The sequence below is a fragment of the Eretmochelys imbricata genome, chromosome 28 (assembly GCF_965152235.1).
Source record: "Eretmochelys imbricata isolate rEreImb1 chromosome 28, rEreImb1.hap1, whole genome shotgun sequence".
In the NCBI taxonomy this organism is placed as follows: Eukaryota; Metazoa; Chordata; order Testudines; family Cheloniidae; genus Eretmochelys; species Eretmochelys imbricata.
In genome coordinates, this window is record NC_135599.1 from 4,195,813 (window position 1) to 4,219,898 (window position 24,086).

The window sequence follows — 24,086 nt, forward strand, 5'->3', positions numbered from 1 at the left end:
ATGGAATCTAACAATGGGACACACTTCACGTCAAAAATCATTCAAAGCATCTCACATGCCTTACAGATCCCCTGGAAACTCCATACGCCCTAGAGACCGCAAGCCAGTGGTGTCGTGGACCGTACCAATCAGACCCTTAAACGGCATCTCTCAAAAGTGTGCCAAGAAGCCTCACTGCAATGGCCTGATGCTTTGCCCCTCGTCCTACTCCGTATCTGCGTTCTCCCAAAGAGTAAATTAGGGCTCAGTCCCTTTAAAATTATGTTTAAAAGGGCATGGCCTATAAATGGCACCCCGGTTCTGTCAGGGAAATAAAAGTTGAGTAATGATTTTTTGTCACAGTATATGTGTTCCCTGTCTGCTGTTCTCTTGTCTCTTCACAGGTATACCAAGGATTCCCAGCCTCTCCCCTTGGACTCTCCCGTCCACTCCTTACAGCCCGGTAACTCTGTGCTTATTCGCACCTGGAAAGACAAGCCTCTCCAAAAAAGGTAAAAAAAACCCTATACCGTCCTGCTGATTTCCCATACAGCGGCAAAAATCAAGGGACACAAAAACTGGACCCATCACTCTCGTCTGAAGGCAGTACCTGCCCCCTCGTCAGCAGAACAGTGGACCGTCCAACCTGCTAACTCCTCATCTAGTAACAATCTCGGGCTAAAGCTACTGTTTAAAAAACACAAATAGCGGGCACCTTAATGCTAAAATGGGCCCACCCAGGTACTGGAGACCCTGGGTTAAAAAAACTCTAATAATAATTAATTAAATAACATTGTTATTCTCTGTATTGATATTTCCAAACTGTGCATATCGGGAGCATAACTCCTTTGTTTTGCTTGCGCACCATGTTACTAATTTAACAAACCAGACTGATTGCTGGGTGTGTCCTCCAACTCCACTGTCCCCCAAAACGGGAATGCCCCTTAATATGCTGCCCTTGACTCTAGCAAAATTAGTCACCACCAAAAAGCAAAAAAAAACAAACTCACCGTTCTGAAACAAGACCTCTTTACAGCAAGCCACCTATCAGGACCAGGAGTATTCAGTTGCAGTACTCGCTAAAAAAATATTATGTTTTACCCAAAACCAATCTAATCCCTATAAGCATCCTTTAAAAAAAAAGCTCCTGTGTTATTACACAGTAAGCTAATAAATATTAAATAAAAACCAACAAAAAAAGCCAACAATATAAATATAATAGTTCCTCCCCTTTTAAAAAAACACTTACAAATAATCTTACCACAAAAAAAAAGTTTAAAAATGTAACTTGCCGTCCAATTAATATCTCCAATATAGCAAGCCAATAATAGGTTTATAATAGTCCCTATAGCAAATATAATTTAAATAGCACAATTAAAAATGCCCCCACTTATACCCAATCAAAAAAATAAAATGCCCCCCTAAGGGCATATAAACTATTTAAAAAAGCAGCCTTAAATATCCCAAAAATCCCCTTAAAAAATAATCCTTACTGGGCCCTACAAGGTCACTATTTTATATGTGGCCAAAAAGCTTATAAAGTGCTGCCAGCCAACTTAACAAGTAGCTGTTATACAGCTCATAAAGTTCCTCATCTTTCCATAACTGCCACACTGCCCAAAAAAAAAATTAAAAATGCCCCAAACACCTCTGTTAAGTCACAAAAAAAAAACCCTGCGGCAACTAACTAAAGCATTAAAAAGCAATATAAAAAATCCCCTCACAACCAAAAAACTAGTAAAATGCTCTGTACTAAAAATAGCGCCACTGTTTACCGGGCCAGCCCTGGCATGCATAAACCACTATACTATAAAACTACAAATAATACTTAAAAAATAACCTTAAAATTAAAAAAACTCAATTAATAATTTAAAATCAACAATAAAAATATTAAATAAAAAAATACAACAGCTCAAAACCTTTTCCCTCCAAAACAAGCTGGCTTTAAACTATCTCTTAGCATCCCAAAAAAAAATTTATGCCCTCATCAAGCTCCAATGTTATATATATATAAATAATAACAATTATAAAATTTATAAAAAAATAATACAAGCTAAAGCCCATGCCCAAGCCAAAGCACAGGTTGCCTATATTGCCCCAAAAAACAATTAATTGCAAACCTTGTTTTCAAGCTAAGGTTTGTCGTCTTAGCTTAATAATTTATTTAGCCTGCTATTAAAAATTCTCTTTCCTATATTGCTTGTATTACTAATATTATGCTATGCAATATCATATATCAAAGCCCTTTTACAAAAATTAATAAGTCATTCTCTTCAAAGCTATCACAAAATACTTATACAAAATCATATTATAAAAAAATAAATAACCCTAGCTGGGAACTGGATTGGCTGGCGATATGGATACTTGGAGCAGCTTACTATTGAATAAGTATGCTAAAAAAAAGGATGTGTAAAAGCCTGTGTAACTTCCTGCTTTGTTGTACAGGATTTGAGATTCAAATCTCCCTGTACCTATTTGAAGCTTCAAATAAACTTTTCTGCTTCTCCACCCCGTTGTGATTATTGGGTGCAGCACACCAGGTAAGGAACCAACTCAAGCTGTTGTTCAGCCTCTCGGCACTGGGTGCCGGCAACAAGACCTACAGAGAAAACGTGTCACAAACTACACAACTGAGAACATGGGATAAACGCCAAGACCGGGGGGGGGGATTTTATGTGGCTATAAAAATAAAGAGCTGGAAAAGGGGGACCGTTTGTGGTATAAAATCCAGCCTGTCCAATACATAAACAGAGAGTGATGGTCCCCCCCCCCCCCCACGGCCCCCGTTCACCTGGGCAGCAGGGAGCCCTCTGAGGGGCTGACTGGAGGGGGCGGGGGGGGGGGAGCTGGAGGGCTCCCTGGGGGAGGGGAGGGGAGGGGGCGATAGTGGGGGATGGGCAGGTGGGGGATGGGGGCAACGGTGCTGCAGTTGGGGGCAGCAAGTGGGACTCGGAAGCGGGGATCGGGGGCAGCCCCATGGGGGACACGCCCCCTCCCTTCCCCGCCCCGGCAGAGACCCGGCGTCTCCTCCCACCCCCACGCCGGGGCAGCCAGGTTGGGGGATGGCTCCGGGCTCCAACTTCCCACCGACACCGGGACAAATCGCTGCGGATAAAACAGGGGGGGGGGGAGGAAAATCCCGCCCCCGCCACGGGATGGGAGTTTCAATGGACATGTGAGGAGGAGGGAGAGACGGGGGGGATCAGGGGAGACGAGAGAGCGGATCAATGGGGGGGTGGGGGGAGTTTACAACCACGTGGGAGCTACCGAGAGGGAAAAGGGGAAAACTGGGGGGCATTTGTGCCCGTGGGGGGGGAGGGAAGCCAATTAACTCCCCCGCCGCCCCCCACTTACCCCCGGAGAATTTCCTGGCTGCACAGAGACAGTTCAACCCCCACCCCCCGCAACTCCGGCTTCTCCCCCCAACACCCCCAAGGGACCCTGCCCGCCTGGCCCCAGTCTCTGCCCCCCCCCAATCCCAGCCGTGCCGGGGACAGAGAGTCACTTTCCTGCCCCCCCGCGGGGTCTCCCACTCACCGGGTCGGGGGCGGACAGAGCCAGAGGCTGGTCCCAGCTGGAGAAAGCCCCCCCCGGCCGAGCACGGGGGGGTTAATGACGGCCCCCCCCAGCACAGACCACGGAGGGGAGCCGCAGCCGCCCCCCGAGAGACCCGACACGAGGAAACGTCTGGGGGCGGGGCATGGAGCATACCGGGGGCGGGGCAGCGCCCGGGGGGGCGGCCTGGAGCAGACCGGGGGCGGGGCAGCGTCTGGGGGCGGGGCATGGAGCAGACCGGGGGCGGGGCAGTGTCTGGGGGCGGGGCCTGGAGCAGGCCAGGCGCTGCCTCGTGTCGGATCTGTAGGAGGAGCAGGTGCGGCCCCCTCCGGGGTCTGTGCGGGGTGGGGTCCGTCATTAACCCCCTCGTGCCCGGCTGGGGGGGGGCTTTGTCCAGCTGGGACCCGCCCCGGTGAGTGGGAGACCCCGGAGGGGGAGCGCTGGGCGGGGGGGGGGGGCAGAAAATGACTCTCTGCCGCCACCTGCCCATCCCCCACTGCCGCCCCCTCCCCGCCTCCAGGGAGCTCTCCAGCTCCCCCCCCGCCCCCTCCAGTCAGCCCCTCAGAGGGCTCCCTGCTGCCCAGGTGAACGGGGGCAGGTCGTGGGGGGGGGGACCATCACTTTCTGTTTATGTATTGGACAGGCTGGATTTTATACCACAAACGGTCCCCCTTTTCCAGCTAGTTCTTTAATAGCCACATAAAAGCCCCCCCCGGTCTTGGCGTTTATCCCATGTTCTCAGTTGCGTAGTTTGTGACACGTTTTCTCTGTACGTCTCAAAGATTCCTAAAAAATACCCTCAACGTTTGCCCCACTTTTACTCTAGTTGTCTCCTTCTAATTGAATATGCCCCTGAGAGCTTTCCCTGTCTCTGTAATTATAAATTACGACGAAAATCTCAGATTGACACCTTTCCTCAGATTCCTGAATATGGATCTAAAACGTTTGCCAACGTTGCCCATTTCCGCTCTATTCATTGACCAAATAGTGGTGGGAAATACACTCAGCTTTTACCTCCTATCAACAACTGCTATAAAATCCCTCTCATTTTCCACTTTCCTCTCTATAATTTGCATAAATGGATCCAAAATCTCTCAGATTTCCACCCTTTTTCTTTCATTTCTGAATACTGATCTCCAATCTCAGGTTTCCCTCTTACGATGTCATTATCAAATGTCAATTAAAAATCCTCTTGGGTTTGGGGCTGTTCCCCATGTCTGTAAATCCCAGCAACTTGTCCTTCCTTGGGGGGAACCTGTCGCCCTGAGTCCTTCTCCATCGTGGTTGGGAAATTAATCCCCCTGCAACAATGATCATCTTTCCCTCTCCTTTGAGAATCATTTGTTCCCTCCTTTCTCTCTGTTAAAAATGTTTGCTGATAAAAGAGACTAGCCATATATTCAATACCCATCAAAGCCAGGGGCCTCCCCCTGTTTGGGGGATGGGTGGTTCCCAGTTGGTAACAGGAGAGTTGGCTGGACCCTTTTCTTTTCTCCAGCTGGCACGGGATGAGGAGGTCCCTCTGAGTGCAGCATGGTGCAGAAATATCCCAAACCCCATGACAAAGGGTCTCCATGAGGGGGGGCTTCCCGCAGTGCAAAGCTGAAGCCAACTCTGGGGTGGATCCACGGTGGCCATTATTTGCTAGTGACAGAGTATGGAAATGTCTTACTTATTTTGGCCCTCCATGGCTTCCCTTCTCCTGTTAAAGAGGCGTCCCCCAGGACTCCCTCTGTCTGTGTGACTGGCCAGCAGGGGGTGGTGATAACTTTCTATCCACTTGTCAGACACTGTGAGGGAACACTGTTGCTGGGGGTGTGCATGTCTGTGTGGGGAGATTGCAGTGGGAGCTGAAGGGGCATTGTGGTAGGGGGAGGCCTCTGGGTGGCTGGGCAGGGGGGACCCTAGTCAGGTTGGTGGGTTCTGGAGGGTTTGGGGTTTCGGGGGGTAGTTCTGATGTGCCCAGCTCTAAGGCCATGGGTCCTGGAGGTGGGTCTTGCTGGGGGCCTGTTGGCTGCAGACCAGTGGGGGTGGGGGTCTCTTGGGCAGGTGGGGCAGGGGATTAGACGCTGCCAGGTGCTGTGCCAGGGGCTCTGTCTGGGATTGCCCAGCTGGCTCCTGGGACCATTGCCATGCCCAGTGCACAGAGCTGTGCTGGGGCAGTCCCTGGCGCAGAGTGAGGGGTCCTCCTGTAAAGCGTCAGGGGGTCCTGCTGGGAGGAGGAGGGGGTCCCAGGCAAATGGGCTGGCAGATCCTGGTGGAGGGCAGGTGGGGGTCCTAGGCAGGCAATGGGGAAATCCCAGGCAGGCAGTGAGGGACTATAAAATGACTCTACACAAACAGCCCCCCACCCCATTTCTCCTGCCATTTGCAGGAGCAAATCCAGCCATGGGGGAGCAAACAACCCAGGAATGAGAGTTTCCTAGCAAACAGGCATGGAGAGGGCCCAGGGAAAAGGAGATAGAGAGACTGACAGGGTCCGTGGGATAAAAGAGTTTTGAAAGAGATTTCCAGCTTTCTCATCTGCCCAGACAGATGTATTACTGCACTGTGGGGAGAATCACTTTCCTATGGACAAGGCGAGGATGAGAGAGAGGAAAACCCAGTTCCTGACTCCATGTCCCTCCTGCTGGGGTGTGGCTGCCGTGGGGTCAGTGTCAGAGGGAATCCTCGAAAGGGACTCCTTTGGTTCTGCTTTTTCTAGGATTGCGTTCAGAGACTTTGTTTTGGAATGCGGGAGGGAGAAGGGAGGTTCAAAGTGTGTCTGTGGGCTTAGCCTGGCAGGAGGGGCCAGGTCTCTGCTGTAATCCAGAGATTGAGCATTTTCTCAGCACGGCAGAATCTCGGATCTCGCTCTGCAAGGAAAGAGCCTGGGGGAAGCGTGATGTGAAATGAACTAATGCCCGTTCCTAAACTTCCACAACAGCCCTTCTTGCCCGGCCAGGTTGCAGAACGACGCTCATGTTTCTTTCCCGTTCATCCCGTCCTCCCATGGGACAGGGGAGCGACATGGCTGCAGAGGAGCCAGCTCAGGTAGGGATTATTGGGGGGGTTCTGATCTGTTCCTGCAGGAGGGAGAGGGACAGCAAATACACGGGAGAGGGGAAGGTTTGCACCGTCTGGTTTGGAGGTTGCAGCGGGGCAGGAAATGCACAGGGTGGAGAAAGGGAGGAGGCCAGGGGGTGGCAGACCTGCTGGGAGTTGTTTAATAAGTGGCCTAGATTCTAGGAAGAGACCCATGAGGTTCGGAGGTGGAAATGCTCCAATCTGGTGAAGAGAAAATAACCTACCTGGATGGGGCTGGGAAAAAGGACCAGACTCCTAGTGCTGGAGCCTCACCCAACTAACCAGCGTGTGCCTGGAAATACGAAGGGGGAAGCCACCAGTCAGGCTGAGGGGAGATTCCCCTGCTTCATATCCAGCTGTAGGAGTGGCTAAGTCATTATGCAAGGTAACCCATTTCCCCTTGGTTTTTCCTGCCCCGACCCCCCCCGACGTTCTTGTTAAACCCTGGATTTATGCTGGAAATGGGCCACCTTGATTATCATACACATTGTAAGGAGAGTGATCACTTTAGATAAGCTATTACCAGCAGGAGAGTGGGGTGGGAGGAGGTATTTTTTTCATGATTTGTGTGTATATAAAAAGATCTTCTCAACTTTCCACAGTTTGCATCCGATGAAGTGAGCTGTAGCTCACGAAAGCTTATGCTCAAATAAATTGGATAGTCTCTAAGGTGCCACAAGTCCTCCTTTTCTTTTCACAAGGAGGAGGGTGTTGGGCTTCCTACAAGAGATCTCTCCCTAGACCCTGCTTGGGGCAGCATCTCCGGTATCAGTCTGTGGCTAGTAGGTGTGTGATGGATCTGCTGGGAGAGAGGAGGGGTGTCTCTTCGCCCCCTCCCCTTGGTGTTTCCTGGGTGCTCTGAGCGGGGTGGGGGTGGGACTCTGTTGACTGCGGTCCACCCAGAGTTTCCGTTTGATTGGCTCCTCTCCCCCACGAATAGTGGGGCCGTGAGTGGGGCAGCAGGTCCTGAGTGTGGTGTTCTTGCTCTTTCAGGGGCTGGTGACCTTCGAGGACCTGGCTGTGTATTTCACCAGGGAAGAGGGGGCTCTGCTGGACCCCGCTCAGAGAGCCCTCTCCAGAGACGTCATGCAGGAGACCTGTGAGAATGTGACCTCGCTGGGTAAGGGTTCCTGTCCCCTCGGTTCTTGGAAGGGGAACGGAAGAGATGAGGTTCACGCCACCCCCACAATCCCACCTCTGCTCTGTCCTGTTCCAGCATCACCCCAGCATGCCAGTGACACACACACGACCAGAGACCCTCCCCTGCTGCTGAACGCTGTGGGAAGAGAGCACAGGAGCAGAATCGCACAGTGTCAAATATCTCCTGTTTGCACAAGTAAAACGGGGGGTTAGGTCCAGCATAACGAACAGAAGCTTCCTACCCCTGGCCTTCTCTCAAACCCTGAGCCTTCTCCACCCAGACCAGAATGTGCTTGGGGTGTAAGAAGCAGGCTGCTGGGGTCAGAGCGGCTGGTCCAGGGTTACTGATCACACAGACCTTGAATGGTGGCTGGGGGAATCCAGACAAGGGAGCTCCAGCAGCAGAGCATTGAAACTCAGCCAGGATTACAGATGACACAACTCCTCACTGCTCCAGATTGCCCCGTACATGGGACAATGGCCTCGGTTGCTGGTGAAAATCCTTGAGACCTGGAGAGTTGCTCCCCCCATCCCCATGTGCAATAGCCACAATCTCTCTTCTCTGCAGACTTGGTTTTTTGAGTCCCTCATTCCTGAAGTCACATGACCCCGATTCTTATTTTTCACTATCTGCTTTTCTAGACTATTTAGAGTCTGTTGCTTCTGAATGATAGTTTCTAATTTCCCAGTGTTCTCCACACCCAGGGATTTTCCTACTCCCTCCCATTGCACTGGACTCATTAGATTCCCTAGTATTTAAGAATGGCCACACTGGGACAGACCAAAGGTCCATCTGGCCCAGTGTCCTGTCTTCCGACACTGACCAGCGCCGGGTGTCCCAGAGGGAATGAACAGAACAGGGAATCATGGAGTGATTCATCTCCTGTCACCCATTCACAGCTTATGACAAACAGAAGTTAGGGACACCATCCCTGCCCATCCTGGCTAATAACCATTCACGGACCTGTCCTCAATAGATTTCTCATGGTGTTTTTTGTTTTTTTTTTGTAACCCTATTATAATCTTGGCCTTCACAACGTCTTCTGGCAAGGAGTTCCCAAGGTTGACTGTGCATTGTTTGAAGAAATACTTCCTTTTGTTTCTTATAAACCTTCTGCCTATTAATTTGATTGGGTGATTCCTAGTCCTTGTGTTCTGAGAAGGAGTAAATGACACGTCCTTATTTACTTTCTCCATGGCAGTTTTGATTTTATAGACCTCTCTCATATCCCCCCTTTGTCTCTTTTCCAAGCTGAATAGTCCCGGTCTTTTTAATCTTTCCCCGTACAGAAGAGTTTCATACCTGTAATCATTTGGGTTGCCCTTTTCTGAACCTTTTCCAAGTCCAATATATCTTTTTTTGAGATGGGGCAACCACATCTGCAGGCAGTATTCGAGATGTGGGTGTACCATGGGTTTATATGGAGGCGATATGATATTTTCTGTCTTCTTATCTATCCATTTCAGAATCATTCCCAACATTCTCTTTGCTTTTTGACTGCCGTGGCACACTGAGTTGATGTTTTCAGAGAAGTGTGCCCAGTGACTCCAAGATCCCTCTGTTGAGTGGAAACAGCTCATTTAGAGCCCATCATTTTATGTGTGTAGTTGGGATTATGTTTTCCAATGGGCTGCAATATGGTGCTATCCTGACACCTAGTACTGCTGAGATCCTGCATTCAGTGATATCCCTGCCCTTCCTGTTCCCGTTCTCATAAAAGAAGAAGAGCATCCAAATGCGTGTTTACCTTCATTCCCTCAGCGGTCCTCATGGGAATCCCTGATGGGTTCCAAGGTGTATTAAAACCTTTCTTAAAGGGTTACCTCTTGGTGGTTATCAGGTCCTGTGAGTTTGTAGCCCAGAAAGACCCCCCTCAGTCAGCTCAAACTCAGCTGTTCATCCCCCAAAAGTCTGTCGTCTTCAGTCTCCTGAATGAGGGGAAATCCGTCCCTACCCCTTTCTGCGTTGGGTAAAGCTTCAAAAGGTGGAGCTCTGCATAACCAGCCTTGAGATCTGGCATTCATCACCCTGTAGTGATACCAGCTTGCACAGGAAACCCATCCCGCAGCCCTTCATGTGGCGCATCTCGGCATCATAGTCTGTGAAGAATTCATGCTTTCAAGGGCTGGCTTAGATATACAGATAACAGTCATAATTAAGGCAAGAGTTTGCAGGCAATGAAAAGAGAGTAGTTGAGAAACGTGAGCAATATCTAATCCTTTAAAGCCTGAAAGTGCCTTGGGGGGAGGGGACAGGAGCCGGCTGTGTGGGGGCGGTGGGGCTCAGATACTGGGCATTGAGAGCCTAGAGCCAGCTGTGCGCTGGAGAGACGGGGCATGAACCAGCTGTGTACAGGGGAGGTGAGCAGGGGAGAGGTGCTGTGGACACGGCCGCGAGCAGCTGTGAGTGCCGTCCTCTCTGCAGCATGATGAGAGAGCCTGGTGTCCCACTGCTGATCCCAGACTTGTATGAGGAGGGAAGAAATTGGCATCAAGTCTCAACCGCAGCCAGCCTGTGCCCTGGGGAGGAGATGGGTGTCTCCAGGGAGAAATCTCGGGGATTGTGACCCTGCATGCCCCACCCACCCTCTGATCAGCAATTCCGGATATTAACGGTGATTCCACAAACAAACAGTAATTTTGGGAAAAAATGCAGTCCTAGCGACAATTTCCGGAAAACACTGGCCCTGGTTGTAACATTAAATCCGATCGTCTCAAGATCTAGGCCTGTGTTGATCAGATCTGCCACTCTGCCTTCACGGAGTTCACTCTGCTGGTGGGTTGTACCCCTTCCCCCATTCTGTGTCTGCCTTGTCTATTTAGATTGAAACTTCTTCAGGACACAGGCCATCAACGCTTCTCGGTTTGTACTGTGCCTAGCAAAATGAGGACCCACTGTTAGTTGGCCCTTAGGCACTAAGGTAATGAATATGATTGATAATAATCATCTCCTGGCACTTTGAGCCAAGGAAGCCGGCCTTGGGACGTTACTACTTAAAAGTGAGCTGGGCTTAAAAGCATGGAATATTCTTTGTGACAAGTATCCCACAAATTCCACTGACCTCCCTTGTTTTCTTTGCCTTGAGCAGGGTTTCCAGTTTCCAGAACTGATGTGATCTCGCAGCTGGAACGAGGGGAGGAGCCGTGGGTCCCAGACCTTCATGGCTCTAAGAAAAAAGTGCTCCCGAGAGCTGCCTGCATAGGTGAGGCATTGGTTAAACCAACCCTAAAACTGTCGGTGAATACAGGAAACATTTGGGATGCCCTACAAAGACCTTGTGAGCTCTCCAAGTTCAGGATTGTTCCCTGCAGATGTAGAATCATAAGGCAGAGGTCACTCATGGCTTCCCACCTATCCTGACTGACAACTGGCAGCAGGTCCCTCCCCAATCTCACTGTCCCCTGAGATTTCTTCTGAGATACGGACCCAGAACTGATCCCTTCCTTTCTCTCCTCTGGGGAAGGTTGAAGGGAAAATCAGCTCCTGATAGGTTTGATCTGTCCTGTACACATTTTGGTTCCTTCATCCCTTTTTCCATTCTTCTCTCTGAGATTTCCTTTCTCTCTGGCACAGGCAGAGACTTATGTCTGGATTCTCTCGGTCTCCCGTCAGGTGTTGGGATGGTGAGTGAAAACGAGGAGGAACCCCAGCAGGAAGATGCTGAGCGAGTAGAAGCCCATGGGATGTTGTCAGGAAGGTCCAAAGGGAATGATTCTGGGAGCTGTGCACGCCCAGAAAAAACAGAAGCCTGTGAGAGTCAGCAGAGGCCAGAGGAAAACTTCAGTAGCCAGTCAGACCTTATTACACGTGAGATAATGAACTTGGAAGGAACATGCTACACATGCCTCGAGTGTGGGAAAAGCTTCAAAGGGAGCTCGGACCTTCTCACACATCAGAGAATCCACACGGGTGAGAAACCTTACGCATGCGTGTGTGGGAAATGCTTCAAGCGGAGCTCGCATCTGATTGCACATAAGAGAATCCACATAGATGAGAAACCTTACGGGTGCCCTGAGTGTGGGAAACACTTCAAGCAGAGCTCACACCTTATTGCACATCGGAAAATCCACACGGGTGAGAAACCTTACGGATGTCCTGAGTGTGGGAAACACTTCAAGCAGAGCTCACACCTTATTAGACATCGGAAAATCCACACGGGTGAGAAACCTTACGGATGTCCTGAGTGTGGGAAACACTTCAAGCAGAGCTCACACCTTATTACACATCGGAAAATCCACATGGGTGAGAAACCTTATGGCTGCCCTGAGTGTGGGAAACACTTCAAGCAGAGCTCACACCTTATTACACATCGGAAAATCCACACGGGTGAGAAGCCTTATGGATGCTCTGAGTGTGGGAAACGCTTCAATCGGAGCTCAACCCTTATTAGACATCAGAAAATCCACATGGGAGTGATCTGTAACAAATGCCTTGACTAGGGCTGACCAAAGGTATTTTTTTCTTTTAAATCACATTTGCTAATTCCCACTTAGTGATCTGTGCCCCATCTTCACCGTGGTTACTCAGCTCCCCCAGATGAGTTGCCTGCTCCTGCCTTTTGCAGCTCACCCTTCTTTGGGGTCAGTCCTGTGATGTTTTCTATCAACTCCTTTCCTTTTGGGTCAAAGGAGCGTGTGTCCCTCCAGCCAGGAATGTTCATCAGCTCCAGGTGTGGGAGAGAGAGGTTTGTTCCCAACAAGCTACACTGAGGCAAAAACTACCCGTGCCTTACATCCACTAGGACTGTACATGGCGTTGGCTGCTCAAGTTAGTGATCTTGGTGTTAAAAGACAATTACAGTTGTCGTGCAGATGCAGCCGAGGTGCAGTGGTTGGCATTAGCTTTCCCCTTGACCTGACCTAAACTCCATCACATGTCCTAGTCTAAACAAAGCCTGAGCATCACAGTTATACTGTTCCCCCATTTAAAAACAATTGTTAGTCATCAAGTTCCCCCACCAGGATCATATTGTTTCATTCCCAGTTGTCACAGTTCATCAGAGCGCTGTTGCTTCAGGTTTTCCTGAAGGCAGATATTTTTACTCCCGTTTTCCTCCCTTAAAATATATTGAAGTATAACAAAGAGCAGGAATAGGGAAGGGATAGGGAAAAATGTCTTTTCCCCTCTGTAACAACAGAAGAACATAGGGTAAATCAGAGGGATTCTCCATCACTATCTCTATCCCCCTGTTCTTCAATTGGTAAGGTCAATATTTCCCAAAGGGGCTGGGAAGAGGATTCTCTAGTAAATGATTTGGAACTCACTAAAAGACCCATTCATTTGCCTCCCAAAGCAGTTGTGGCCCATGCCCTGCAGGAGGTTGCTCCTGAAGATCTTCCCTTCCTAATCAGGTGCATGTTGCCTCTTATTTGGGAAATGCAATCCCTTCCTAGGTAGAGATGGGAAAAATGGAAGTGACATTTCTGTTCAGCTTCCTCCTGGGAGATGCTGTAAATGTGTAGGAAATGACATCCATGAGGAATGTGATAGAGCTGCAGAAAGACACCCATTTTGAGTAGATACCTGACATTTGGTGTCTTAGAGGGATTCTAAGCCGCACCTGAATATAGTCCCTTATTTAAATCTGTGCCACCAGATTAAAGAAACAAAAGGGCATATTTGGGGGAGTTATACCTCAGTATCGCTACTGGTATGTTGTGTGGTTGGTGAAGAATTCTACGCCAGAGCCATGTAAAATTGCTACAACTAAGGTCAAAGATTTGACAAGAACTCAGGTAGAAATGAGAGGTACGAGTGGTTGATTTTCACCCCAGAGATGGACGCTATGGTGACCTGTGGCCAAGGTAAACTGTTTTTAGAATTGCTCACACTTCTAAGGGATGCCATGATGAAACTGGGAACAACTGTCAATTACCATTTGGATCCCAAGTTTCCTGAAGCACAGAGAGAAACAGCTGATTCCTTCAGAGCCATGCCATGCCCATGGGTCCCAAACTGGCTGCCTTGCTGGACAAGAAGCACTTCCGTGTTGGATAAATGATGGTAGCCAATGAGGGAATGTAACAGATTCCAAGTTCAGACTGCAGGATACATGAATGCTGAGTCCCGAGTCTGTGGTTTGGTCTCTTAGTTTTGCTCTTGAGTCTAATGCATGTGTCTCACTTTTCCGCCTCCTGCTACTCTGAAAGATTAGAAAGTGTGAAAGTAGAGCACAGGTGGTTTTTCTCATGATGCAGCCTTCCCACATAGTGTGAGACCCCTTCCACCCACACAGGTGAGCCAGAGAGTTCCCCAGGGCTCTTGTTCGCAAAGCAAAGATGTCACATTAGGCAGGAGATGTCAAGATCTACAATGGTGATGGGCAAGTGATGGGAGCTTTTCTGGGTGGTTGTTGTTTGGTTGTTTTTTTTGCATGTAATTTTTGTTTTGTTTTTGCAACTAATTCTTTTTATAGCTGCTGAGCCCCCTTGTCCTTTTGAGCACAGCTCTTTAACCCTCAGGCCTGGCTCTGGAAACCTCAGAACCGGCTTTGCATTTTTTTTTTCATGTTTGCTATCTTTGGAGTTCGCACATCCACACGACATGCGGTTCACAGCAACGGATACGTTGAGAAACCTGCTGGGTGAAGCAGGCCTTTTCCAAACTGACATTGGCCCAAATTCTGCCTCAATTCAGCTGGATTGGGACACGTCTGTGTCAAAGGAGTGGTTCACACCTGATTTGCCCAGAGACCTCAGAGGAGGGGTAGTTAGATATAGGATAAGTAGGAATCGACAACAGTGAAGTTAAATATAAAGGTGAAAGACCCTCACCTTGCAGGTCAACAAGCCTGTTCTGTTCTTTCCCTCCAATGCATCTGGCACTGGTCGCTCTCAGGTAGCACACTGGGCTTGACGGACCATTGGTCTGACCCAGTCTATGACCTGTCGTGCGTTCTTATGGAAGTCCTCTGCGGCCTTGTCTACACGGGCAAGTTTCTGCACAGGAAAGCAGCTTTCTGCGGTATAACTCCCGAGGTGCGCACGCAGATTTCGTGATGCATGATAGAAAGGGGCCATGACAGGGACACACTGCCGTGCGGGGTCCAAGTGAAGGAGCTGTGACATGCCTACCACAAGGTGCAGGAGGCAAACTGCTGCTCCATATTGGGGGCTAACTAACCCCAGCATCACGGCAAGAATCTACCTAGCAGCTGGAGAAAAAATATGTATGAGAGTCAAAGACACCCCCACGTGGCCTGTCTCTTCCCCAATCTCAACACCTGGAAGATTGTCTGGAAGACTCAGAATTTGAACTGCAGAGATTGGTCCCAGGCTGAGAGGGAATTCAGTCTGTGTATTAAGAACTCAACATGGCCTGGAGCAACCAGTGAGTGAGAAAAGCTGTTTGATCCAATTCTTGCTTAGTATATTCAAATTAGAGTTTAGACTGGGAGTCTGTTTTCATTTGTTATGTAACCACTTTTGACCTCTCTGACCAATACTTATACTCAGTTAAAATCTAACTTTTTGTAGTTAATAAACTTATTTTACTATTTTATACTTACTCCTGAGTTTGTCCAAAGTGCTTGGGAAAGTTGCTCACATGACAAAGGCTGGTGCATGTCCCCTTTATTTTTGATGAAGTGGCGAACTAATTAATGAGCATACACTTTTCAAGAGAAGGCCGTGAGCCCTGTAAGATGGTACATTTCTGAGGTGCAAGGCTGAGAGCTGGGGAGATATGCTGGTGTCTCTGTATAATTGAGGAGTTGTTTATAGAGCATTCATGCAACTGAGTTGGGTGCTTTGCTGCATGTTGTTGGCCAAATGATCATAGAATCCTAGGATATTGGGGTTGGAAGGGACCTCAGGAGGTATCTAGTCCAACCCCCTGCCCAGAGGAGGACCAATCCCCAACTAAATCATCCCAGCCAGGGCTTTGTCAAGCCTGATCTTAAAAACTTCTAAGGAAGGAGATTCCACCACCTCCCGAGGTAACCCATTCCAGTGTTTCACCACCCTCCTAGTGAAAAAGTTTTTCCTAATATCCAACCTAAATCTCCCCCACTGCAACTTGACCATTACTCCTTGTCCTGTCATCTGCTGTCACTGAGAATAGTCTAGATCCGTCCTCTTTGGATCCACCTTCATTTAGTTCAAAGCAGCTATGACATCCCCCCTCATTCTTCTCTTCTGTAGAGTAAACAATCCCAGTTCCCTCAGCCTCTCCTCATAAGGCATGTGTTCCAGACCCCTAATCATTTTTGTTGCCTTTCGCTGGACTCTCTCCAATTTTTCCACATCCTTCTTGTAGTGTGGGGCCCAAAACTGGACACAGTACTCCAGATGAGGCCTCACCAGTGTCGAATTGAGGGGAAGGATCACATCCCTCGATCTGCTGGCAATGCCCCTACTTATACACCCCAAAATGGGACTTATACACCCCAGTCGTCTGGGACTTCCCCCGATCACCATGAGTTTTCAAAGATATTGGACAATGGCTCTGCAATCACATCCGCCAACTCCTTTAGCCCTCTCGGATGCAACGCATCCGGCCCCATGGACTTGTGCTCGTCCAGCTTTTCTAAATAGTCCCGAACCACTTCTTTCTCCACAGAGGGCTGGTCATCTCCTCCCCATGCTGTGCTGCCCAGGGCAGCAGTCTGGGAGCTGAGCTTGTTCGTGAAGACAGGCAAAAAAAGCATGGAGTACATTAGCTTTTTTCACATCCTCTGTCACTAGGTTGCCTCCCTCATTCAGTAAGGGGCCCACACTTTCCTTGGCTTTCTCCTTGTTGCCAACATACCTGAAGAAAGCCTTCTTGTTACTCTTAACATCTCTTGCTAGCTACAACTCCAGGTGTGATTTGGCCTTCCTGATTTCACTCCTGCATGCCTGTCAAGGTTCCTCCCCCACTCTGAACTCTAGGGTACAGATGTGGGGACCTGCATGAAAAACCTCCTAAGCTTATCTTTACCAGCTTAGGTCAAAACTTCCCCAAGGTACAAAATATTCCCCCCGTTGTCCTTGAACTGGCCGCTACCACCACCAAACTAATACTGGTTACTGGGGAAGAGCTGTTTGGACGCGTCCTTCCCCCCAAAATACTTCCCAAAACCTTGCACCCCACTTCCTGGACAAGGTTTGGTAAAAAGCCTCACCAATTTGCCTAGGTGACTACAGACCCAGACCCTTAGATCTTAAGAACAATGAACAATCCTCCCAACACTTGCACCCCCCCTTTCCTGGGAAATGTTGGATAAAAAGCCTCACCAATTTGCATAGGTGACCACAGACCCAAACCCTTGGATCTGAGAACAATGAAAAAGCATTCAGTTTTTTACAAGAAGACTTTTAATAAAAATAGAAGTAAATAGAAATAAAGAAATCCCCCCTGTAAAATCAGGATGGTAGATATCTTACAGGGTAATTAGATTAAAAAACATAGAGAACCCCTCTAGGCAAAACCTTAAGTTACAAAAAAGGGACACAGACAGAAATAGTTATTCTATTCAGCACAATTCTTTTCTCAGCCATTTAAAGAAATCATAATCTAACACATACCTAGCTAGATTACTTACTAAAAGTTCTAAGACTCCATTTCTGGTCTATCCCTGGCCAAGACAGACTACAGACAAACCCACAGACCCTTTGTTTCTCTCCCTCCTCCCAGCTTTTGAAAGTATCTTGTCTCCTCATTGGTCATTTTGGTCAGGTGCCAGCGAGGTTACCTTTAGCTTCTTAACCCTTTACAGGTGAGAGGAGCTTTCCCCTGGCCAGGAGGGATTTCAAAGGGGTTTACCCTTCCTTTTATATTTATGACAATGCCCAAGCAATATTTTTATACTCATCCCTGGTCATTTGTCCAATCTTCCACTTCTTGTAAGCTTCTTTTTTGTATTTAAGATCAGCAAGGATTTCCCTGTTAAGCCACAGTAATGTCCCGAGCTCCCCAAGTCCCATTGACAGCTGAGCTCTTCCTGCCCATTGAGCCCAGCAGAGACAGTGGGTGGGGGGTGAGTTTGTACCCAAATAACTGACAGAGCCAAGCAAAGAGCAAAGAAATGTTTCCTTCAGTCACTAGGTCTCTGTTTCTGTGGCTCACGCTCTCTCCCCTTCTCTGATAACGAGCAAGGCTAAGAGAGGAAGAGGTTCAAACATGTGCTAGGTGGTGGCTAGGGTGGGATGACAAATTGAAAACCATCACAGAGCCCTCTACTGTGACACTGAGACGATCCCATTCTGACCTTTTACTGACACTTCTTTAATAACTGAAAAAAAAGAACAGGAGGACTTGTGGCATTTTAGAGGCTAACCGAATTATTTGAGCATAAGCTTTCGTGAGCTACAGAATGCATCCGATGAAGTGAGCTGTAGCTCACGAAAGCTTATGCTCAAAGAAATTGGTTAGTCTCTAAGGTGTCACAAGTCCTCCTTTCCTTTTTGCAGATACAGACTAACACGGCTGCTACTCTGAAACCTGTCGTCATTAATAACGATTCCCTTGACGTACGTTGCTAAGATTATTTCAATAGCTCCTACACCGATACCTCCTGCCACTTCTGGCTGGTTCATTGCGCTGTTTGGAACCTGCACCTAAAATTACAACCTCCCTGGGAGCAAGATTGAAAACTGCCCAAGGAAACCCCATTGGGTTTCAAGTGCCGCACAAGCAGGGAGGCAAAGGGACAGTACAGGGTCGCAGAGCTTCTCCTTTGTCCCAGGGAGAAGGATCTAGTGGGCTAGATTAAGGGGGCTAATAGTCATGACTCCTGGGTTCTATTCCTGGCTGTGGGAGGAAAGGGGTGTCGAGTGGATTAGAGTGTGTGGGGGGGGCTAGGAGTCAAAGAAAAAACACCTCCCTTGTGTTCAGCTTCAATGCAGATTGAACAAGAACATGGCTTCTCATGTCTTAGGTTCTGATGCCATCGTGTGGCCGTTTCATTTCACTTCTTGTGAAAAGGTTTGGGTGCCTTGCACAGACAAGTTATTTCCTGGGGAGAGACGGAGAAGTGGAAGCTGCATGGATTTCATCCTCCGAAAAATAGATTAAAATAATCCCCAGACAGCTCAGGCCCACCCGTCCCCCCTTGCTGCTGCCAGTGAAGCTCAGTTCTGGGCCTGGTGTGCAGTAAATGTGGGGGAGACGCTGCCTGCCTGGACTTTTCGGGAGAAAAAGTCAGACACGATGCCATGCCTGGTGCAGGAGATGCAGATGTGTTGCTTGATTGTTTTTCTCATTTTAAATGTACTTGATCATTTCGATGGCAAAAAATCTTTGAAAAAGACCATGAAAAAAAAAAGAAACCATGAAAATACCCAAGGGAGAGAGGGGGTTTCTGAGAGCCGGGGTAGAGATGGAGATTTTCATGAAACGGGGACAGGCCAAAGCAGGGCTCAAAGGGGGAGGTTTTTTGTGCAGTTCCATTTTAACCAGCCTCACATCCTGGAGTCCCTAATGTCCCAGCTTACCCGCAACGTGTGACCTCGAGACTCCTCCCCACTGCAAAAACTACAGATCCCCCAGCACTCCTTAACCTAGATGGATCCTCTGGCAACCAGATGTCTCTGCAGAACCGCCGTGGTTACTCTCCTGAGTGTCTGTTCAAGGATAGCTACTGACTTCTCCTGAGAATGCAGTTGAGGAATGGCTCTCCCATCTCTAGATGCTTTCCTGTGGGCTCTGAGAAGCAGGATGGGGCGTGTATGGTAAAGTCCACGCAACATTCCCCTTTCAACCCAGCCCTGGGACGTCACCAGTTGCCACCTATCCCCTGGCAGCAGTGAGGGATGTTTCCCACTGTCCAGGAGACACCAGCCTTGGACCAAAGGCAGCTTGAGACTTCTCCTCTCTCCCTTCTTGAATCAAGTTCATGTTTTTTCCAAGAGTTAAAGCAGCCCAAAGCCCCAGGGTCTGGATTAATGTCACAAGTTTGCTACCTCTCCCTGGAAGACAACTTCTTAATGAGAGGAGTTAAATGAGATGAGTGGAGTTAAATCAGTTCTCAGCCTGAGTCCTTTGCTCTTAATCCTGAGGATATTGTCCCAGCGTGGGGCCATTTCCTGCCTCTCTTTCACACAGAAGGACAATTTTCTTTGTGCAGACGCAGGAACATCAAGATCTTTCTCTGTCCCTTGTGGAAAGTAGGGTGTCAAATTCCAAGGAACCTTCCTCTTCTGCGATGGAAACAATGGAGAAGCAGGGGGCCCTGGGCACCTCTAGCCCTGGCCGGGAGATGTTCCCTCCCTGCTTTCTTTACGCTGCTTGTCGTTATTTCATGGAGTGTCTGGGATGGGGGAAAAGCTGAGTTCACTCCAGGTGGAGGGAAAAAAGGACCCTGAGAATCTCAGGGCCTCAGGGAAAACCCAACCCTTGCTACCGGGATCACGGAGGTGCTGGGGATTTGAGCAGGAAAGGGACTGTGTGAATTGTCCAGGTGGAGAATGAATAACCATCGACAACTAGATCCACCTCATTAACCACCGACACAGGCTAATCGTGCTGCAGATAGAAGGGAAACTGGGAGCGATTCTTTGCTGTCAGCCATGGAAACAGTGACCCGAGTGCACTGCAGTGAATGTGCTGGGGAAAGCTGGACTTTACAGGCAGGTGGAAATAGCAGATCCGAGAAAAGCCTGGAGCCCCCCCCACCAGTTCTTCCACCGGGGTGAGGTGTTGAGCGACTCACAGCGCCCCCAGCGCCGTTACCTTTCAGCAGGGGCTGGCAGCTCCAGCCAGTCAATGCAGGGGAGAGGGCCGAGTGTATCTCTGCACCCTGAGTCCAGGGCAGGCCCTCTCTCTCCCCCACATAGAGAAACTGGCCCTGCTGCAAAGTGACCCCTGAGAACCAGCAACCTCCAGGACAGAGGGTTTGGCCCTCAGAGCAGGGAATGTGTCCCCCATGCTGCCGTTAGGCCCCTGGAGGCTCTGGAAACAGGAGGGCTGTGAGTGTAACCCATCCCAAACAGCCCCCGTCTGGGGATGTAGCTCAGTGGGAGAGCGCATGCTTTGCATGTATGAGGCCCTGGGTTCGATCCCCAGCGTCTCCAAGTCTCTTTTCACCCTGCTGCTTTGCTCAGGCCCAGAGGGGATGTGGCCCTGCAGGTGTTTCAGTCCTGCTCAGTGCGGGGCAGGTGCCCATTGCACGGAAGGTCTGTGGGGGTTTCTGCTCCTAAGTCACTTTTGTACTTTTAACATTCCCACCCAATGGGCGGCTTGGGACAGTGGCGGATGAGAAGGGGGGATCCTCCAGCCCTGGAGGGAAAGGTCCCGTCTGCCCAGACTGAGGGGCAAGGAGATGGAGGGGCAGTCAGTGCTCAGAGGGGAGAGAGGTCAGTGATATATAATGTCTTCTGCAGTTTCCACGGTATGCATCCGATGAAGTGAGCTGTAGCTCATGAAAGCTCATGCTCAAATAAATTGGTTAGTCTCTAAGGTGCCACAAGTCCTCCTGTTCTTTTTGTGAATACAGACTAACACGGCTGTTACTCTGACACCCACCAGGGGACACTGTCTTTTTGAGGCAGGTGCAGCTGGCTTGGGATGGTGCTGACGATAGATAGAAAACAGGCTGGAGTCAATGACAGATGAGACCACAGAAGGGGAAGGCGAAGGGCATCTCCACAGAAGGTCCTGGGTGCTCAGATACCCCAGTTCTAGGTACCCTGGCCTGTCCCAGAGAGAAAAGACAAAGAGGGGCCCAGCCCCCCGACAGTCATCCCATGGAGAAGAATCTGGTTGGGAGTGGGGTGAAGGTTCCCGCTGGACAAAGGGGAGCTGAAGTCCCCCAGCGTCCTGGAATTTAAGCAATGCAAGCTTCAAACCCTGCACGGGTGGGGCCTGAGGGGCACCCGCAGAAGGTTGGGCTGGACAGGGGCGGCAGGTTTCTACAATTTTTGGTGGTTTCCAGAATGGGACCAAGTCCTGCCTCCCCGTCCACCTCCCCCCACATCTGCCTAAGGCTCTGGGAGGGAGTTTGCGTATGGGAGGGAGAGGGAAAGGGGTTGGGCTCTGGGAGGGTGTTTGGGTGTGGGCTGTGGGTTGCGGCAGGGGGTTGGGGTGCAGGAGGGAATGCAGGGTGCGGGGTCTGGGCTGGGGCAGGGGGTTGGGGTGCAGGAGCAGGTGTGGGGGCAGGCTCTGGGAGGCAGTTTGGGTGCGTGGTGTGGGCTCTGGGCTGGGGCAGGGGGTTAGGGTGTGGGAGGGGGTGCAGGAGCAGGCTCTGGGAGGAAGTTTGGGTGTGGGGTGTGGGCTCTGGGCTGGGGAGGGGGTTGGGGAGCAGGAGAGGGTGCAGGTTGGGCTCTGGGAGGGAGTTTGGGTGCAGGGGGTGGGCTCTGGGCTGGGGAAGAGGGTTGGGGTGCGAGAGCAGGTGTGGGGGGAGGCCTGTGGGAGGAAGTTTGGGTGCGGGATGTGGGTTGGGGTTGGGGTGCAGGAGGGGGTGCGGGCGCAGGCTCTGGGAGGAAGTTTGGGTGTGGGGTGCGGGCTTTGGGCTGGGACATGGGGGTAGGGTGCAGGAGGGAGTGCAGGGGGTGGCCTCTGGGAGGGAGTTTGGGTGCAGGGGGTTGGGGTCTGGGCTGGGGCTTGGGGTGCGGGAGAGAGTGAGGGGTGCAGCTCTTCAGGCATCTCCCAAAAGCGACCCACACCCCCCTCTGGCAGCAGCTCCTAGGTGGGGGGTCTCTGCCCATCGCTGCCCACGGACACCACCCCACCACTCCTTTCTCCCTCCCGAATCCCAAAACAAAGTCTCTGAACGCAATCCTAGAAAAAAGCAGAACCAAAGGAGTCCCTTTCGAGGATTCCCTCTGACACTGACCCCACGGCAGCCACACCCCAGCAGGAGGGACATGGAGTCAGGAACTGGGTTTTCCTCTCTCTCATCCTCGTCTTGTCCACAGGAAAGTGATTCTCCCCACAGTGCAGTAATACATCTGTCTGGGCAGATGAGAGAGCTGGAAATCTCTTTCAAAACTCTTTTATCCCACGGACCCTGTCAGTCTCTCTATCTGCTTTTCCCTGTGCCCTCTCCATGCCTGTCTGCTAGGAAACTCTCATTCCTGGGTTGTTTGCTCCCCCATGGCTGGATTTGCTCCTGCAAATGGCAGGAGAAATGGGGTGGGGGGCTGTTTGTGTAGAGTCATTTTATAGTCCTTCACTGCCTGCCTGGGATTTCCCCATTGCCTGCCTAGGACCCCCACCTGCCCTCCACCAGGATCTGCCAGGCCATTTGCCTGGGACCCCCTCCTCCTCCCAGCAGGACCCCCTGACGCTTTACAGGAGGACCCCTCACTCTGCGCCAGGGACCGCCCCACCACAGCGCTGTGCACTGGGCATGGCAATGGTCCCAGGAGCCAGCTGGGCAATCCCAGACAGAGCTCCTGGCACAGCACCAGGCAGCGTCTAATCCCCTGCCCCACCTGCCAAAGAGACCCCCACCCCCACTGGTCTGCAGCCAACAGGCCCCCAGCGATACCCACCTCCAGGACCCATAGCCTTAGGGCTGGGCACATCAGAACTACCCCCTGAAACCCCAAACCCTCCAGAACCCACCAACCTGACTAGGGTCCCCCCTGCCCAGCCACCCAGAGGCCTCCCCCTACCACAATGCCCCTTCAGCTCCCGCTGCAATCTCCCCACACAGACATGCACCCCCCCAGCAACAGTGTTCCCTCACAGTGTCTGACAAGGGGTAGAAAGTTATCACCACCCCCTGCTGGCCAGTCACACAGGCAGAGGGAGCCCGGGGGGACGCCTCTTTAACAGGAGAAGGGAAGCCATGGAGGGCCAAAATAACTGAGAAATTTCCAAACTCGGTCACTAGCAAATAATGGCCACCGTGGATCCACCCCAGAGTTGGCTACAGCTTTGCACTGCGGGAAGCCCCCCCTCACGGAGACCCTTTGTCATGGGGGTTGGGATATTTCTGGACCCACGCTGCACTCAGAGGGACCTCCTCATCCCGTGCCAGCTGGAGAAAAGAAAAGGGTCCAGCCAACTCTCCTGTTACCAACTGGGAACCACCCATCCCCCAAACAGGGGGAAGCCTCTGGCTTTGATGGGTATTGAATATATGGCTAGTCTCTTTTATCAGCAAACATTTTTAACAGAGAGAAAGGAGGAACAAATGATTCTCAAAGGAGAGGGAAAGATGATCATTGTTGCAGGGGGGTTCATTTCCCAACCAGGATGGAGAAGGACTCAGGGCGACAGGTTCCCCCCTAGGAAGGACAAGTTGCTGGGATTTACAGACATGGGGAACAGCCCCAAACCCCAGAGGATTTTTAATTGACATTTGATAATGACATCCTAAGAGGGAAACCTGAGATTTGAGATCAGTGTTCAGAAATGAAAGGGAAAGGGTGGAAATCTGAGGGATTTTGGATCCATTTATGCAAATTATAGAGAGGGA

General features: G+C 50.3%; 2 protein-coding genes and 1 non-coding gene across 3 annotated transcripts in view; 2 read left to right on the top strand and 1 right to left on the bottom strand.

The window, feature by feature from the left end:
• Positions 1-12,180, top strand: part of LOC144258360 (uncharacterized) — a 29,086-nt gene extending 16,906 nt beyond the window's left edge. Inside the window, exon 3 of the mRNA XM_077806825.1 lies at positions 11,633-12,180. Within this exon, the coding sequence (XP_077662951.1) occupies positions 11,633-12,180 (548 nt within the window). The remainder of the gene's footprint in view (positions 1-11,632) is intronic.
• The window catches only part of LOC144258246 (uncharacterized), a 640,730-nt gene that overhangs the window by 269,616 nt on the left and 347,028 nt on the right, over positions 1-24,086 (bottom strand). The gene's annotated exons all lie outside the window — the stretch shown is intronic.
• TRNAA-UGC (transfer RNA alanine (anticodon UGC)) lies at positions 20,662-20,733 on the top strand. The gene has a single exon. It is a non-coding gene; the product is annotated as a tRNA-Ala (tRNA).